The sequence below is a fragment of the Ambystoma mexicanum genome, chromosome 5p, assembly GCF_040938575.1.
Source record: "Ambystoma mexicanum isolate Mex_15411 chromosome 5p, UKY_AmexF1_1, whole genome shotgun sequence".
In the NCBI taxonomy this organism is placed as follows: domain Eukaryota; kingdom Metazoa; phylum Chordata; class Amphibia; order Caudata; family Ambystomatidae; genus Ambystoma; species Ambystoma mexicanum.
The window spans coordinates 1203173238-1203190794 of NC_090930.1; the positions used below are offsets into that span (position 1 = coordinate 1203173238).

The window sequence follows — 17557 nt, forward strand, 5'->3', positions numbered from 1 at the left end:
TTACCACCAACGGAGGAACCGCTCCCGACGGGGGACCCGGAGCCAGGCCCTTCTGGGGGCTCTCCCCTTAAGAGAAGGATTCATCCTCCACCTCCTTTTCAGTCATCGCGCCCTGTTCAGCCCTCCTCCCCGTCCACGACACGTGGGGATGATACGGGGACTGACACGGCCGCGACGGGTACAGACGACGAGGTTTACGACGAGGATCTCCTGTCGTCACCTCCCATTCAGGCTTCCCCGCCCAACGAGATTGGATCGTTTCACTCCATGATCGCCAGGGCATCCGAGCTTTTCCAGCTCTGCCCGGAAGAGAAGAAGGAAGGTTTCCTTTATCAACGGCGCGAGACCAAGAGGAAGACGGTCCTCGCTGTACCTCTGCTAGACGATATTTGGGATGAGGGCCTCGCCCTCCTCAAGAACACATCCACGACGCCGGCTAGAAGGGATCGGTACGAGAAGTACCAGGTCCCGGACGTGGCCCCCTTGTGCCTTCGGGCACAGCCGACCCCGGACTTGGTAGTCTCCGCGGCGGCCAGGAAGAAAGCGGGGGGGGGGGGGGCGCGGCCTCTACGTCGACCTCCCCGCCGGACGGCGAGGGAAAGAAATTACACGATGGGACGCAGAGTCATCTCATCGGCAGCGACAATGATTAAGGCGGCCAACGCCTTGGCTATCGTAGCCCGCTACGACAGGGAGTTGTGGTACAAACTGGCCCCCCTGCTGGACTTCCTACCAGACGACAAGAGGGCGGAAGCCCTAGAGATCTTGCAGGAAGGAGAGGTGGCGTCGGACCACACCATTACGATTGCGAAGGACATCGCTGACACTGGATTTCGCCAGTTGGACAACGGCGTGTGCCTTAGGCGGCGTGGATGGCTCAAGGCTACTGACTTCCGTCAGGATGTGCAGACCAGAGTCTTGGACATGCCGTTCGACGGAAACAACCTGTTTGGGAAAGCAGTGGACGATTCCCTTCAAGCCATCAAGGCGGACACGGAGACGGCCCAGGCTCTTGGGGTTCTCCAGCAACGGCGGCCGCCCTTTCGGAGCGGCTGAGGCAAACAGGGTGCCTCCAAAGGTTCCAGCAGCGGATTTTCCACCTACCGTCAAGCATCCCGATCGTCGTCACAGGAAGCTTACAGGGGACGAGGCAAGTCAGGCGGACCCCGCCGTCGTGGCCAAGGAGGACAAGGCGGAAAAGCCTCGTCTAAGCAGGACTGAACCGGCCGTGGGGTTGGGCCCCCACCGAAGCACCCCGGTGGGAGGCCGGCTGGCGCGCTTCGTCAGGGTGTGGGAGTCCATCTCCACCGACCGTTGGGTGCTGGACGCCCTAGCTCAGGGTCACGCGCTCTAGTTTCTAAAGAGGTGCCCGCGCGTCCCCCCCTGTGGCCAGGAAAGAACATCACATCCCTCAACTTCTCTTGGAGGTAAAGGCGATGCTCAAGAAGGGCACCATCGAGCTCGTCCCAAAGAGGCTTCGGGGCTCCGGAGTTTACTCAAGATACTTCCTCGTGAAGAAGACGGGAGGATGGCGTCCCATCCTGGACCTACGACGACTGAACAAATTCATCAAGGCACAGAAGTTCCGGATGGTCACCCTCCAACACGTCCTGGGTCAACTGGAGGAGGGCGATTTCCTGTCGTCGTTGGATTTGGAGGATGCCTACTTCCGTATTCCCATCCTAAAGGGACACCAAAAGTTTCTCAGGTTCGTGGTCCAAGGGCGTCACTACCAGTTCAAAGCCCTTCTTTTCGGATTGAAGTCGGCACCCAGGGTGTTCACCAAGTGCCTCGCACCGGTGGCGGCGCAGCTGCGCCGAGAGGGGATCCACGTCTACCCCTACCTGGACGACTGGCTCATCCGAGCAAAGACGAAGGAGCTCACCCTGGAGCACACGGCAAGGACCGTCCAACTACTCATGGACCTGGGATTCTCCATAAACTACGCCAAGACCCACCTGGTTCCCGCGCAAGACGCACTGTTTCTGGGAGCGAAGCTCGACAGTGTCGCTTCTGGCCTCTCCGTCGGAGGAAAGGACGAGGGCCATCTTGGGCAAGGTGCAGCGGATGCTGGCTGCGGACGCGGCCAGGGTGAAGTCCATCAAGTCCCTCCTCGGAATGATGTCTTCTTGCATTTATCTCATCCGCCTGTGCAGGCTCCGGAGGCGCCCTTTGCAGGACTTCCTGGACGCACGTTGGATCCAGACGACGGGCAGCTTCGAGGAGAGGATCACACTCGATGAGAGTTTCCGACGAGCGATCGGTGGTGGGGCACCCGCGCGCATCTGACGGCGGGCATGGACTTCCAGCCCCCGGGCCACCAGGAGACAGTGACAACGGATGCCTCTCTGGAAGGGTGGGGAGCGCACACCGAAAATCTGCACGCGAGAGGCCTTTGGCTTCTGACGGAGAAGTCCCTCCATATCAACGTCCTGGAGCTCCGTGCAGTGTTTTGGGCCCTCAGGTCCTTTCTTCCGTCCCTCAAGGGCAAGGTGGTGAGGATCTTCACCGACAACGCCACCACCATGTTCTACATCAGGAAGCAGGGCGGTACCAGATCCCCAGCCCTGTCCAAGGAGGCGCAGGATCTGTGGCATTGGGCCGTCGCCCAAGGGATGTTTCTGGTGCCGTTTCATCTGGCAGGGATAAAAAACACCATCGCCGACTCGCTCAGCAGAGAGCTGCGCTCGTGCCACGAGTGGGAACTACGACAGGATCTAGTGGTCCGCCTCTTCCGACGGTGGGGCACACCCCAGATCGATCTGTTCGCGACGGCGACGAACTCCAAGTGCCGGAGGTTCGCCAGCAGGTTTCCCCAGCCGAGGAGCATGGGCGATGCTTTCTCGTTCCCCTGGGAGGGCCTGTTTCTATACATGTTCCCTCCATTGCCATTGCTGATCCGGCTCATCAACCAGCTCAAGAGGTCACGGTGCAGGATGATCCTCGTCGCACCTGCGTGGCCGAGGCAGATATGGTTCCCGGACCTTCTGGACTTGTCAGCGTCCCCGTCAATCAAGCTGCCAGTGGACGCGGATCTTCTCTCCAGGGAAGGAGGCGCCATCCTCCATCACGACCCAAAGTCCCTGAACTTGCAGGCCTGGCTCCTGCAGCGTTAGAGTTTGGAGGATACGAGATACCGGCCGACTGCAGAGAGGTTCTTGCAAAGGACAGGGCGTCCTCAACTCTTAAATGCTATGGACACAAATGGAAGAGGTTCTCTGTCTGGTGCCACACACAGAAGATTAACCCTCTACGGATTACGGCTCCCCAGGTACTGCCGTACCTTCTGACGCTGGCCAAGGCTGGACTGGCGCACGCCTCCATCAAGATTCATCTTGCTGCGATCTCCCGATACACCAGAACCACGGGGCGGACATCTTTGTGGTCTCATCGTCTGGTGAAAGAGTTCATGAAGGGACTGTTCAGATCGTTCCCGCCGGTGAAGGCTCCGGCCCCGGCGTGGGAGCTCAACGTGGTGCTGACCAAGCTCATGGGACCTCCGTTCGAGCCTCTGCACTCGGCTCCGTTGAAGTTCTTGTCGTGGAAAACGGTGTTTCTGGTGGCCATCACCTCCGCACGAAGAGTGGGAGAGATCCAGGCCCTTTCTTGCAAGCCACCGTGCTTGACTTTTCACGACACGAGGGTAGTGCTCAGGACGCACCCCTCCTTCATGCCCAAGGTGCCGTCGGACTTCCACCTCAACGAACCCTTGGTGTTGCCTGTTTTCTTCCCGTTGCCTTTGTTGCCGGCCGATAGGACTTTGCACTCGCTGGATGTGGCTAGAGCGCTGAAGTTTTACGTGGACCGCACAAAGTGTTTTTGGAAGACGTCACAACTTTTTGTGAACTTTGGACCTGTCAATCAGGGGAAGGCTCTCTCAAAGGCCTCCATTTCCAGATGGCTCTCCGGCTGTATCATGTACTGTCATCGGTTGGCAAATCGACCGCTGCCTGGCCGTCCGAGAGCCCATTCCACCAGAGCGATCGCAGCTACCACGGCGTTCCTATCTGGTGTGCCCCTGCTGGACATCTGCAGGGCTGCTACGTGGAGGTCGACGCACACCTTCACGAAATTCTACTGCGTCAATCGGGATACCAGGGAGGAGTCAAGGGTCGGCCAAGCAGTGCTGCGCAATCTGTTCGCCTAAGGTGAGCCGGGTGAGGAGGTAAGAATTGCTTAATGTTGAGTTTGATGTAATGCTTAATGTTGAGCCTTTGCCACCTCCCGTGGTTGTCCGTGTGTGTACTGCTATGTATTCTTTATTCATGAGCATGTGAATCCATGCCAGACCCCATGCTGGAGAAGGAACAAGTTACTTACCTGTAACTGTTGTTCTCCAGCATGGGTCTGGCATGGATTCACATGCGAACCCTCCCGCCTACCCCTCTGCGGCTCTTCACTTGGTCATACTGCCACTTCACGTGCTACCAAATCTGAAGATGGCTGCCAGAGGCGGGGCTTAGGTAGAGGGCAGTCATTGGCTGTGGTCATTATGACGCAGAGATCAGTGATTGGTTACTACTACGAAAGACAGATCAGAAACAAAACCGATACTGATTTTTTCTTTACCGAGGATTCCCAGCCTGACGGGGAATATTCATGTGAATCCATGCCAGACCCATGCTGGAGAACAACAGTTACAGGTAAGTAACTTGTTCCTTCGAAGGGATTGTGTCCTCCGACGTATTCCTTATCTTTGATAGATCATCTCCAGCTTGCTGGCCTCAGAATTTATTTTTCAGTAGAGGGCGCTGCGCGTCGGCATCCCTCGAGCCGATTTCCCTCGACGGCCTCCATATCGGCGCCGACGTCACCCCACGTATAAATAGACTTGCGCAGCGTCCGTTCTCAGTTCCGTTTTTCCACGCTTCGTGGGGCCTCGAATATCATTGCTCAGGTCTTCAGTCAAATATATCGATATATTCCTCGTGAATACCGACTCGTACTCGATGGCTTCCTCTCACCCGAACCGACGACTCCACGGTCCGGCTTCAAAAAATGTCAAGGCTGTGGAAAGAAAATGTCGTTGACGGATCCTCACAGGATCTGTTTGTGGTGCCTGGGAATCGAGCACTATTGTTCGGAGTGCGAGGACTGCATGTCCATGACGGCGAATGCCTTAAAGGAGCAAAAGGGGAAGCTCGAGAGGTAAGGATGTTAAAACTTCTTCAAAAGTTTCCTCGGCGAAGTCGAGACATTTGTCTCCTCGCCATTTTATAAAAGACATTCTCGTTCTAGATCTCGAAGCAGTTGCTATCACACTTCGAGATCTAAGCTTTCAAAAAAGAGACGTCGAAGATCCCCTTCCTCGTCTTCCGTTTCCCCAAAAAGGGTCTCCTGTCCCACAAAACATAGCTCTCGGGCTGAGTGGGAGGAATTCAGGAAAAAGATGCTAAGCGTCTTCTAGAAAGCAGCCTCTACCTCCTCGAAGACTGCTGAGGGTGATACCCTGGGTGAAAGACCCGAAAAATCAAAAAGCTGCGAGTCGCAGTAGCCGGCTAAAGAAGCCACTCGAGAGCGTCACGAACCTTCGAGTAAAGGCAAAGTTGCGCCTTCGTCGTCGAGGATCCCTTCGACACATAGATCGTCGACGCCGTTATCTAAGGGTTCTTCGACGCACAGGTCAGTCGAGTCGACGCCCTCTTCGACGCCGAGAAAGGACAAACCCACAGCCACCGCACAGCCAGTGGCCAGAGCCTCAAGCATGAGAATGTCGTCGACAACCTCGAGTAGTATCCCGATACTCTCGAGTTCGAGGCCTCTACCACCTTTCTCAACGCCTTTTTCGATGGCTTCGAAGCCTTTAATGTCTGCGTCGACGACGTTTTCTCAGCCAATCATGAGAAATCTGGCTCCTTCTGCTCTTGAAATGGGATTTATACCATTTTTCAAGACCTGACCACTCCAGGGTCTTATCTTCTATTTATGAAGAAGCGGAGGATTCAGATCAAGAAAGGCCTTTTGAGTTGCAGGGATCTGCAACTCCTGCACTAGAGGAATTTACCTCTGAGGAAGGTAGGTTGAAAGACCTCCATGAAGCAAGTGGGTTGGACACTTCCCTAGAAGTGGAATTTGCCACACCAGCCCCAGGGGAACATGCTGAAACCCCTTATAGAACCTTGATGGCAAGGATAATAGAATTTATGGGATGGTACACACCCTCACCTGCTTTTCAGCAAGACGACCTCACAGAAATCTTGGTCAAAGGTCCACAGGAAGATCCTGTAGTGCCATTTCATGCGGCATTACAAAGGAGAATATTGGCAAACTGGAAAACACCTGAGGTTATCCCAGTAGGTAACATACTATCAGCTAAATAACAGGTGTTTTCTGCTGACCCTGAATATTTATCCAAACACCCAACTCCGGAGAGTCTGGTTGTTCAGGCAGCTACTTCAGCAGGTAGTAAATCTGCTTACCCTACTGTTCCACAGGACAGGGATGATAAGAGATATGACTCTATGGTCAAAGTCTTTTCCGCATGTAGCATGGCGTTGAAATCCATCAATGCTACTTGTACGCTCGCAAGGTTCAGCCACACACTTTGGCAGTGTGCTTCATCAGCGGCTGACGGATGACTGCCTCCCGGAGGGAGAAGAAAGGGAAGCGTTTCTCAACCTCATTAAAGATGGTAAGGACGCAATGTGCGAATCCCTTCAGACTGGCATCGATTCTGCTGACAGTATCAGCAGGGCCATGGCGGCAAGTACAACAACCAGGAGATTTGCTTGGTTTCAAAAGTCTGGTTTTGCTCCAGATGTGCAAAGCAGACTCTTGAATATGTCCTTTGACGGCTCTTCTTTGTTTGGTAAGAAGGCGGACGACAGTTTAGAAAAACTACAAACATCAAAGGCAGCAGCAAAATCCTTAGGAGCTGCAATCCGTCACACCATATCGTCCCTCAGGAACCTCTTGGAGAGGTAAGTCCTTTTGCTTCTATTCCGCATTCGGAAAGGGCAGAGGACAGCCGGTTCAAAGGGGTCCGAAGAAATTCACCCGAGGTGGACTGGGTAAAAACACAAAAGCCGCAGCAGCAGCAGGTGCCTCTTTACCCTCGGCATCTGCATCAGCCGCCTCCAAACTGCTCTGAGGACACTCTTCACCAAACTCCAGAAGGGGGCAGGTTAACTCAAAATCTGACGGAATCGCAGGCTATTACGTCAGATGCTTGGGCATTGGAGACAGTTGTCCAAGGTTACTGCCTGCCTTTTCTACACATCCCTCTGAGTCATCCACCGGGGAACAGATCTGAGTTCCAGATCCGCTCCTCTTGCAGGAAATTGTAGACCTGCTAGAGAAAGGTGCCATAGAACCGGTACCTGTAGCGGAGAGGATCATGGGCTGGTAAAACCCCCCCCCCCCCCCACTTTCTCATACCGAAAAAAGACGGAGGACTGAGACCTATCTTGGACTTACGAGAATTGAACAAGTTCCTCAGGAAGGACAAGTTCAAGATGGTAACTCTCTCTCAGATCCTTCAGGCCCTCCAGCTCCAGGACTGGCTGGTATCTCTGGACCTCCAGGGTGCTTATTTCCATGTGCCAATCCATCTCAAGCACAGGAAACACCTGAGGTTCGCAATTTCGAGTTCTGCCATTTGGGCTGACCTCCGCCCCAAGGGTCTTCACCAAGCTAATGTCGGTAGTGGCTGCAAGTCTGAGGGAAGGGATCCACGTCTACCCCTACCTGGACGATTGGCTGATCAGAGCGGTATCTTCGGAACGAGCTCAGATCCAGCTAGATTGTCTGCCACTTCCTTCACAAACTGGGTTTCTCCCGCAATTTAAAGCAGTCACAGATGATACCATCACAGACTCCAGTTCATTGGACCGGTCTTGGACACTTCCCTGGGGAAAAGCCTCGCCACCAGAGGTGAGGGCTCAAGATATTCTGCAGATGGTCACCAAGTTTCAAAATGCCCAACGTCTCCCAGCCTTCGACTTTTGAGGTTGCTAGGCCTCATGGCATCCTGCATCTTCCTTGTGCCAGAGGCTCGCCTGAGAATGAGATCTCTTCAGTGGGCACTGAGAATTCAGTGGTCGCAATTCTCGGGGAGAATGACAGACCTCCTTCAGATTCCTGACAAGGTGGCTCGAGACCTTCAGTGGTGGGCCTGCCAGGAAAACCTCTTGAAGGGGGAACTGTTTTGGCAACCATGGCCGGAGATGACCGTAGTCGCTGATGCCTCACTCACGGGGTGGGGAGCCCATACCAACGACTTGACCATCAGCGGTTATTGGTCTCCATCGGCGTCCAGACTACGTATCAACCTGTTAGAGCTGAGAGCAATCAGACTAGCGCTGAAGACTTTTCTGCCATCTGTACAGGGCAAGAATGTCCTGATAATGACGGACAACACAGTGGCCATACACTGAGGAGGCGTAGGATCACTACCACTGTGCAGAGAGGCAATGCAGCTCTGGTTTTGGGCAATTCAAGAAGGAATCTTTCTATCGGCAGTCCACCTAGCTGGTAGAAGAACTTGACGGCGGACGCTCGGAGCAGGCAGGGCACAGTCTCCCACGAGTGGGAACTAGCTCAGGAAGTCCTTCAGGAGATCTTCGCCCTTTGGGGAACCCCTCAAGTGGATCTGTTTGCCACCAGTACCAACAGAAAATGCGATGTGTTTTGTTCAAGGGAATTTCCCCCGAGAGGAGCTCTAGGGGACACGTTCGTAGTGGACTGGGAGTTTCCACTCCTGTACGTGTTTCCACCAGTCCCTGTCATTCCTCAAATGATCAGGAGGTTGAGAAGATTCCGGGTGACCATGATCCGAATTACCCCAGACTGGGCCAGGAGAACGTGGTACCCAGACCTTCTGGACATGTCATCTGCCCTCCAATTCGTCTTCCATTCAAGGAGAATCTTCTCTCACAGAAGGGAGGTCAGGTTCTCCATCCAGACATCGGAACCCTCAACCTTCACACCTGGCTTCTGAAAGGTTGAGATAAAAGGATTGGGACCTCCCTGATGACATCATGGAAGTGTCGCTTTCGGCCAGAAGGCCAGCAGCAAAGTCTTTATACCGCTGCCGTTGGAACAAGTTTTGCAGCTGGTGTAGAGAAGAGAATATCGACCCCTTTTCATGTGGTACACCAACGGTATAATCCTTTCTACTCTACTTGGAAAATTCAGGCCTTCAAGTTGGCACTATCAAGGGCTATCTCGCAGCGCTATCTATCTTCAAGTGCACTGCAGAGGAACCTTCGTATTTCAAATTACCCTTAGTAATACAATTTCTAAAGGGATTAACTAATGTCTACCCTCCAAGACCTTTCCAGGTTCCTTTATGAGACTTTAAATTTAGTCTTACATTTCCTGATGGGTACTCCTTTCGAACCACTCCACTCTTGTTCGCTAAGATTTCTCACCCTTAAAACTGTCTTATTAGTGGCTTTAACATCTGCTAGAAGGGTGAGCGAATTACAAGCTCTATCTTGTAAACCCCCCTCATACAATTTTCCATAAAGACAAGGTTGTCCTACAGGTGAAGCCTAATTTCCTCCCAAAGGTGGTTTCTGAATTTCACATCACTCAGAATTACCTTACCTTCATTCTATCCGCCTCCCCATCCGGGGGAAGAGGAAGAAAGGCTGGCTTTAAGATTTTACATCAGCAGACTTGCTAGGATTAGACAAGCAGACCAACTGTTCGTGGGTTACTCGGGGCACAAGTTGGGACTACCGTTAACAAAACAAACCATTTCCAGATGGATTATTTTGGCCATCCTGGAATGTTACAAACTGGCAGGAAAAGAGCCTCCTCAAAACCTTAGGGCTCATTCAACCAGGGGTATCGCAGCCTCCTCGGCCCTCCAAAGAGAGGTTCCGGTTGGAGCCATATGCGGCTGCCACATGGTCGTCCGCACAAACCTTCTCAAGATTTTACAACCTGGAATCCTCCTCTAGTCAAGAGACGGTTTGGCAAAGCCGTATTACATTCGGTTCATTCCTAAAAGGAAACATGGAGTTTTACTCCCACCTCCAGTGGCACACCAATGCTATGGGAGTCTATCAAAGATCAGGAATACGTCGGAGGACACAATCCCTTCCAAGAACAAGTTACTTCTTACCTTGTAACGTTCTTTTGATGGGAGGTTCCTCCGACGTATTCCTTATCCGCCCCTCCCATCCATCCCCGCAGTAATACTTCCCTTGTGGTTGCAGCTTACGCTCCTTCAAGGTCAACCAATTCATGTACAACATCTGTTAACGTCAAAACGGAACTGAGCAACGGACGCTGCACGAGTCTATACGTGTGGTGACATCGGCGCCGATACGGAGGCCGTCAAGGGACATCGACTTGAGGGACGTCGACGCGCAGCGCCCTCTACTGAAAAAAAAATTCCGAGGTCAGCAAGCTGGAGATGATCTATCAAAGATGAGGAATACGTCGGAGGAACATCCCATCGAAAGAACGTTACAAGGTAAGAAGTAACTTGTTCTTCTGCATCATTCTGATCTTACAGCTTTAGCTGCTTTAACTCAGTTTTTATACGTCTGTCCGCGTTTACGAATTTGCTTTAGTGTGTCTGAGGAGTTCTGCCGCCTTAACTTTCTTAAATCAGCCCTGCAAGGCCTACGGGCTCTCACCAATTCGCTGCAGTAGGCATGTCTCGGAATATTGGTGAACGATCCACCCCCAGCATCCATCTGTTTGCAGTCACTCAGTATCCATTCATAGTCACCCAACTTAACGTCTTTAGCCATGACTAGAAGCAACCGGGATGGTAAATGGGATATTACTAATGGTGGGATTTTCAGTCTATTATTCCCCCAATTTAACTCCACCACTGGCATTGCTTTATATTTGTGTCTAGAGAGGAACATTTGCAAGGTGATTGACGGCATGCAGTGATCGCTATAAGGCGAGGCCACTACTTCAAATCTAGATCTGTTCCCCGAGGTTGGCTGACATGAAACAAAAATCCAAGCATGCTGCTTGTATTACATTGCTCCATGTGTGCCCCAGGGGGCCGTCGCCCTCAGTTTGGCCATTAAGCATCCATAATTTGCGCAGCCTCGTTTTCATATGCCCATGTTTTGGCCACCCCCTCAAGCTCACCCAACAACAATGCCACCCCTTCTTTCGATAGGTGGGAATTGAAATCCCCACAATATATTTCTGGGTTAGCCCAGTCTGTGAGCCTCATCCACCTTGGCTAGGAGTTCAACAAACTCTCCCGCCTGAAAACTCTCCCTTCTTTATCAGAAGAATATTAGATTTACCCCATTACATGTTGCAGACCTATAGACCAGATTTGAACATTGGGGGGGGGGGGGGGTTGGAATGTAATGGTTAAGTATAACAAAGTCCCTATCTACTTTAAGGTGAGGAGGCCCGAGAAGGGTCAACCCACAAGTCCTTTCAAGGCGGGGTTTACGAAGACTTTGTAGCCATCACAGGCAGGTTTATCTCGGAGTCAGGTTTCCTGGAGGCAGAAGACCTCAGCCACCCAACATTTTTCCCTCTTTCGTGAACATTTTTAAATCCCTAGTGTTCCACGACACAACCCTCGGGGTATGTTCTGGTTGTTTCCCATCAGTCTATTTTGAGGATGGCTGTGAAAGCACACCAGCTAGCCAGCTCCAATCCGATTAGTCAGCTTGGGTATGCTCGGAGCGATCTGAAGTAATGCTCTGGGTTTTTCAGCCCCCCGTTGCTAATCGTAAATTTCCACATGGGCCTCCTTTTGCTCATCTTAAATCCATTAGATGTTGATGGCGATGTCCGTACTTTTTGTTCTTTATAAATCTTCTTGGGAGCAATTGAAGCAGAATCCGTGGCCCTTGTTTGGCTCTGTTTGTGTGGCTGTCAAACATCACTATAGTTGCTAAGATCATAACCTAGCGGTAGCAACGTTTTGCCATGCTCCAAAAGGGCATCCTTAATTAGATGGGATTCCAAGTGAAGAATTACCCGCTGTCCTCAATTCTCCGATACAAATTCTACCACTCTTATATCATTTGTTATGTATCTTAGTGCAGTGATGCACTGGAGAAGCTTCATAGCATTCCCTCGATTGAGAAGTAGAGCTTTACAATCTGTTGGAATTCTTCCAAAGAGTACTTTGGGCACCCTTTCAGTTCTTCATGGGCGGTTTGGGAGACCTGCTTGCTCTGGGTCCCTCCCTTGTCGGTCATTCATACAAGTAGAGTGAGACCCATCCTCCTTTGCGTTTGAACGGACAGTGTCGGGCTGAACTTTCGGATTTGCTGCCAATCGTTTGGTGTCAGTTTGAAAGGTGGACTTTGGTGGTTGCTGCGAACGTATCCTGTCAGGAATCGTGTTATCAGGGCTTCTTTCTTCTCGATTTCCTTCTAGTCTGATTTGCTCAAATTGTTCCATCATCCATGATCTCTGAGATCGCATAGACCGGTATTTGACGTTAAGGAATGTTCTCCTGACTTTGAGTGTAGACTTTGATCCAACCGACTTAGAACATTTTCGTCTAGAGGTTCAACCTGTTTAGGCACCACCAATTCCATGCAAGGTCTTTTAATGGAACTGGTCAAATCCTTCTGTAACTGCATTTGGATATTGCGTTGGAATGCTCGAGCATGTTTCAGATTTTTATTTTTATTTTTTGACTGGGCACTTCCATTTGTCAGGTGGACAGGCATGAATATCACAAAGGTTTTTCGCTCGTCAAACTTGGGGTTTGCCGTTTTATTAGTCGTCCAAAACTGGCTCAGCTTCCTTAGAGGCATTTGAGGCTGCCCTATCCATGACAGGGGGCTTAATTACAGGGTCAGGATTGATGTCTAAGGCAGAGCACTGAGCTGATTTCCAATGTGCTCTCAGCCATTTTCCATCTTCAATGATGGTCTCCATTAATAGTGATTTGTCGAGTCTCCTGGCCAAATCAGAGCTGAGACTGCCACTGATTAGAGGTTTCTGCCTCCGTTGGAGTCTCCTTTCCAGCGTTTTCATAAAGCTCTCCAAATTTGTTAAAGTTTTTATGTAAGGTGGCCATTAGGCTCACTTGATCTTGGATGCTGCAGTTTGATTTGTAGAGCTTCCAAAGGGTGACAAAAATATTGCCAGTCTTCATCAATGTATTTTCGATGATAGCTAGATCGTCTTTAAGCCTCCTTGCTGCGGCCCCCTCCCTTCAAGGCTGTCATTAATTGATGATGAGCTCGAGTCAGTTGACGATGAGCAGTGTCTAATAACCGGAGATTCCTGACAGTCTTCTCCCCCGTTATTGTTCACACCCCCACACTCCTGTCCTACTGTTTTGGAGACTCTACTAATACACTCCCTGGGTTGGCCACTGCACCAGTAGGCTCCCGGACCGCATTTGCCTCCGATCTAGGGAAGTTCTCAGTGGACCAGACCGGGGGACCTACCGATTCCAGTATCGGGACGCTCCTGGTACGAGTAGCTAGGCAAGCTCTGATTGTCTCTCAAGGTGTCAAGTATGTCCTTGATAACTGAGACTTGATCACCTTTGGATATTAATATTGTCCGTAAGGAGCGACCGTGCTGCCGCCAGCTTGGCTACCAAATCGGAATTTTTAAACTGGGATTGATCTCCCATAGCGGTCAAATTTGTAGGTCTTTCCCTGTGGGCGTCAGGATTGATCATTTCAGCATTCATGAAATCCTTTCTTTTATTCGAGATTAAATTCCTGTGGAGGGTGGACTGGACCTTCGCTGTCCTGTAAAGGATCTGGACAAATCTCCATAGAACACTCCTCTATGGTCCTGTCCAGAGACATTGTGCTCTTCCTTGGCATGCAAGTTCTCATCACAGGCTCATGGTTTCAGCCAGCCTTTCTTGGTAGCCACCGACCTACGCAGTGGTCATTGCTTCAAGAGCTACCCTGGACAGGTCCCGCTCTGTATTTCCCCTCAACCCCATATCCCCATTTGTGGGGTTCTCTGTTAGAAATCAACCACAACCTTCTCCAGTGGCTTGTCCGCAGTAGGCAAGGTGTCCACGTATAACAGTGGTGCACTGAACCCCATTCCTGTGACTGGAGTGCCAAAGCTAGGGGGCCTATGGGGGATCCACAAATCGAGGGATTTGGTTAGCGGAGAGTGACATTGGGCTTAAATTGGAGCTTGTAAACCTGGTAGGAGATGTAAGCAGTAAAGGCACTGTGTTACCGTGCTTGACAGGCGCTGCATGCAGTTTCACCTGAAGTCTTGTCCGGGCACCCGACAGCCCTCCAAGGAATAACCCGTTCTAGGCTCAGCTTTTTCCTGGTATACTGCACTACTTTGCTCTACTCCGCAGCGATCGCCACGCCTGAGTAAAGCATTAAACAACTCACGTATTGGGCCGCACCTCCTCTTGCTCAACAGAACTGAGGCCGCTTCCGCTACGACCTGGGCGACCTATCCGTTCCAGCACCTTCATACCTCCCCATCCAACTTTACCTAAAAATGATCAAGTTGTCACAGAGTGACCCAGCTGCTACTAGTGCTCTGACCTGAGCAAGTATTTGCCCCATTTTAGCACCTTCAAACAACTTCATTTTGTGAAAGGGTTTTGCTGTATTTAAAACCCACATTTGATAATTGACTTTAGCCTGATGTTTGCAAAAGATCTCATCAACGAACTGACATCCCGAGCCATTGATTGGCCCAGTAGTGGAGCAGCTTTTTTTACTTTGGAAAAATAGGCAAATGCTTGCAGCAAGAAATGGACTGTAAACAAACTTAAAATTAAAAGTAAAACGCACACGCAGGCCCCCTGCTTCAGATCATGTGTAACAGAGTAGCACACAGGAAAGGGGTCTGATATTGCGGTCGGATCTGAAGAGAATGTTTAAGGTGAAAATGCAGCTGTATCTAATTTTTGTTAATTAGAAAAAGATACTAATTTCAGATATTTTACTTGCCTAGAAAGCGACCCTTTTCGCAATGGGGATTACTTTTGTACTCTAAACATAATGTACTATATTTAGATTACTCCCCTGGTCCCCACCCATCAGGATCTTACCTGAAACTCTTACGTAATTCAAGTTTGTTTCCTTCCAAAAGATCAGTGCATGATATTTAAATCTTTAATTGCAGATTTATTTGCAACCCATGATGTTTAAAATGGTGTTAATGGATTGCTTCTGGTGATTACCACAAACGCCAAACGAATCCTAATCGGAGTAAGGTTTCCTTTGAGCATGGAAATTTGCCATTTTATGCTTGCTCATGCTCTATTGAAATCGTTCACTTGCATTCATTTTTCTGTTTCAGCTGTGTACATTGAGAACATAAAACTGAAAGGGTTTTCCAGGAAAAGGGCAGACAAACATTTGGAGTATACTTTCAAAGTAAGTATTGATACCACTTTGAAATGTTAGTTTGATTGTTTTCCACCACTTAATTGCCAGTGTTTAAAGTGAGAACCACGACTTGTTTTGTATGTTTTTTTTTTTTGTTCTTTTTGATTTGTATTTTGGATGGTACACATTACAAATCCTTAAAACGAAACATGTTCATATTGTGCCCAGGAAGCGTATGGCAATTAAAAAAAAAAGTGGAGAGAAGAGGGGTGAAAAGAGCATGGTTCAGGTGGAAGGCTAGTTTATCCACCATCGGATAATCTGTCAATGCCCAGGTTTTTCGGCAACCAACCGCCATGCTAGAGACTTCTTACCCAGAAGAATAGGGTGGAGAAGAAATCCTGTGCTCCAGCATGATCTGTACATTAATCAGTGAATTAAATGTTGGACCACCGTTGTAGCTCTTTACATTATATCAGCCACTATGCGTAAGAGAGAATAGGGCAAACAGGTGGGGAATTCCAGTTCACCGAAATAAGGATCAGATGTTGCTCAAAATCTCCTATGTACATCTATAGCTGTAAAATATCTCGTCTGTTACTAGGGATTTAAACCTTGCACCAACAAAGATGTAACATGTGGGTAGAAGGGGGCACTTTTAGTTATTTGCACCATTAATCTATTGCTAAGCATGTTACAATCAAAATACTGGTGATAACTTTCACATAGAGTAATTTAACGGGTGATTTGCTCCTGGTCTCCCTATAAGAATCATGGGATTTGGCTCTAAAGGATACCAGCTATATTCCTAATATAAAACAATATTTATTTTCAGAAACCTTAAACACATGGGTACTCCCACCACATATACACCACTGTTCGCATGGAGTAACAGCCTCCCAACATTGCCCTCACACAATAGGATATAGCTTTCCCAGGCCCTGTACCAATGGTAATATATTAAGAACAGACAGAACATGACCGACTAGGTAGAGGGGGCTGGGAAGACAAATAACGGTCCTATAAGAATTGAGGGAAAAATGGAATGCTAGCCAGCCAGAAAGGTGGCATAAACTGGTGGTGCCGGTGTTGAGCAAGGCTAGGACTGGATGGTATGCAGGTCTTCACCCTTGCATTCACCTAGCCATGCATTCCATTTTCACTCTTACTTCAGTCATTCACTTCATCTAAACCCACTTCAGGGTCAGGAACTGAATCAGCATTGGTGATAGCTAAGACTAGCATTCTGAGTTTGGCAACGGGTTGGGTTGTTCCACTCACTGGTATTGGGGTACTTTGCCTGGCCTTCTAGTTGAAGGCAGCTTTTCACCCCTTTCAGTGCAGACTCCCAACCTCAGCCTCTACCTCATCCTCCATTCCCTTGTTGCCTCGTTAGTCCCTGCGTGCTCTTCCCTTGCCATTTCTTTTCCTCCTTTAGTTCCCACCAGTTCTGCTCTTTGCACAGTGGGTCACCGCCATTACAAATACGCTCAACAAAAACTGCCATGGTATTGTGTGGCCCCTGTGGGTTCCTAACTTCCCTTCACCTTGTGACCTGCTTATTGATATTCATTTTCCCTTCTATGCAGAGTTGTTTGTGCATACTCAAACCTCTTCCCCTAAAAGCGGTGAGTGAATGGTGGGTGTCTGAGCTTGGGCCAGCAGTGCTAAACGGATTAAGTGATGTATTTGGCTTTATTGGAGAGGAACGTCAATGTGTGCCCATGGGTGAATTGCTGGTCTGTTTTATCACCAGAGGGCTCCTATGAAGAGCTTGCCATTTTTTGCTCTGGTCACCTGTCGCACCCCACCACGCTGCATGTGATGGTCTTTTGGAGGGGCACAGAAATCCCTACCGGTGGCCCAAGCATGATTGAGGGCTCTGGATTGACATTTCACTTCTAGGACAGTGGGTCTGCTGAACGTTTATATACATTTTTTAATTTATAGGTAACATATGATTTCTGAGGGGAACAGAAATCCCTAAGGTGGCCTAAGCATAATTGAAGTCTCAGGGGATTGACACTTCGCTTCTAGGACCGTGAATGTGTACTGAACGTTTATACACATTCCTGAATGTATAGGTAACATGATTTCTTCATTGTAAACCAGAGATATCTTTGCCACTGCAACAAAAGTCTGCTTAATATGATCTACCACAGGGGTACTGCCCAACATTTGACTGGGGGGGCCAAAAAGCTCGATTTTGTCTTACTGAGTCTGGATTTATTGCTGGCCATTGTTGAGCTCTGGAAGCCTCCTAAAACAAATACTTGTTTATAGATGATGCATTGAAATATTTGGAATGTAATTGTATTTAAAAT

General features: G+C 49.7%; 1 protein-coding gene across 2 annotated transcripts in view; it reads left to right on the forward strand.

Annotated features, from left to right (window-relative positions):
• Positions 1–17557, forward strand: part of ZCCHC2 (zinc finger CCHC-type containing 2) — a 762062-nt gene that overhangs the window by 90581 nt on the left and 653924 nt on the right. For both annotated transcript variants that reach the window (XM_069613675.1, XM_069613676.1), the window contains exon 3: positions 15205–15281. In XM_069613675.1, the coding sequence (XP_069469776.1) occupies positions 15205–15281 (77 nt within the window). The remainder of the gene's footprint in view (positions 1–15204; positions 15282–17557) is intronic.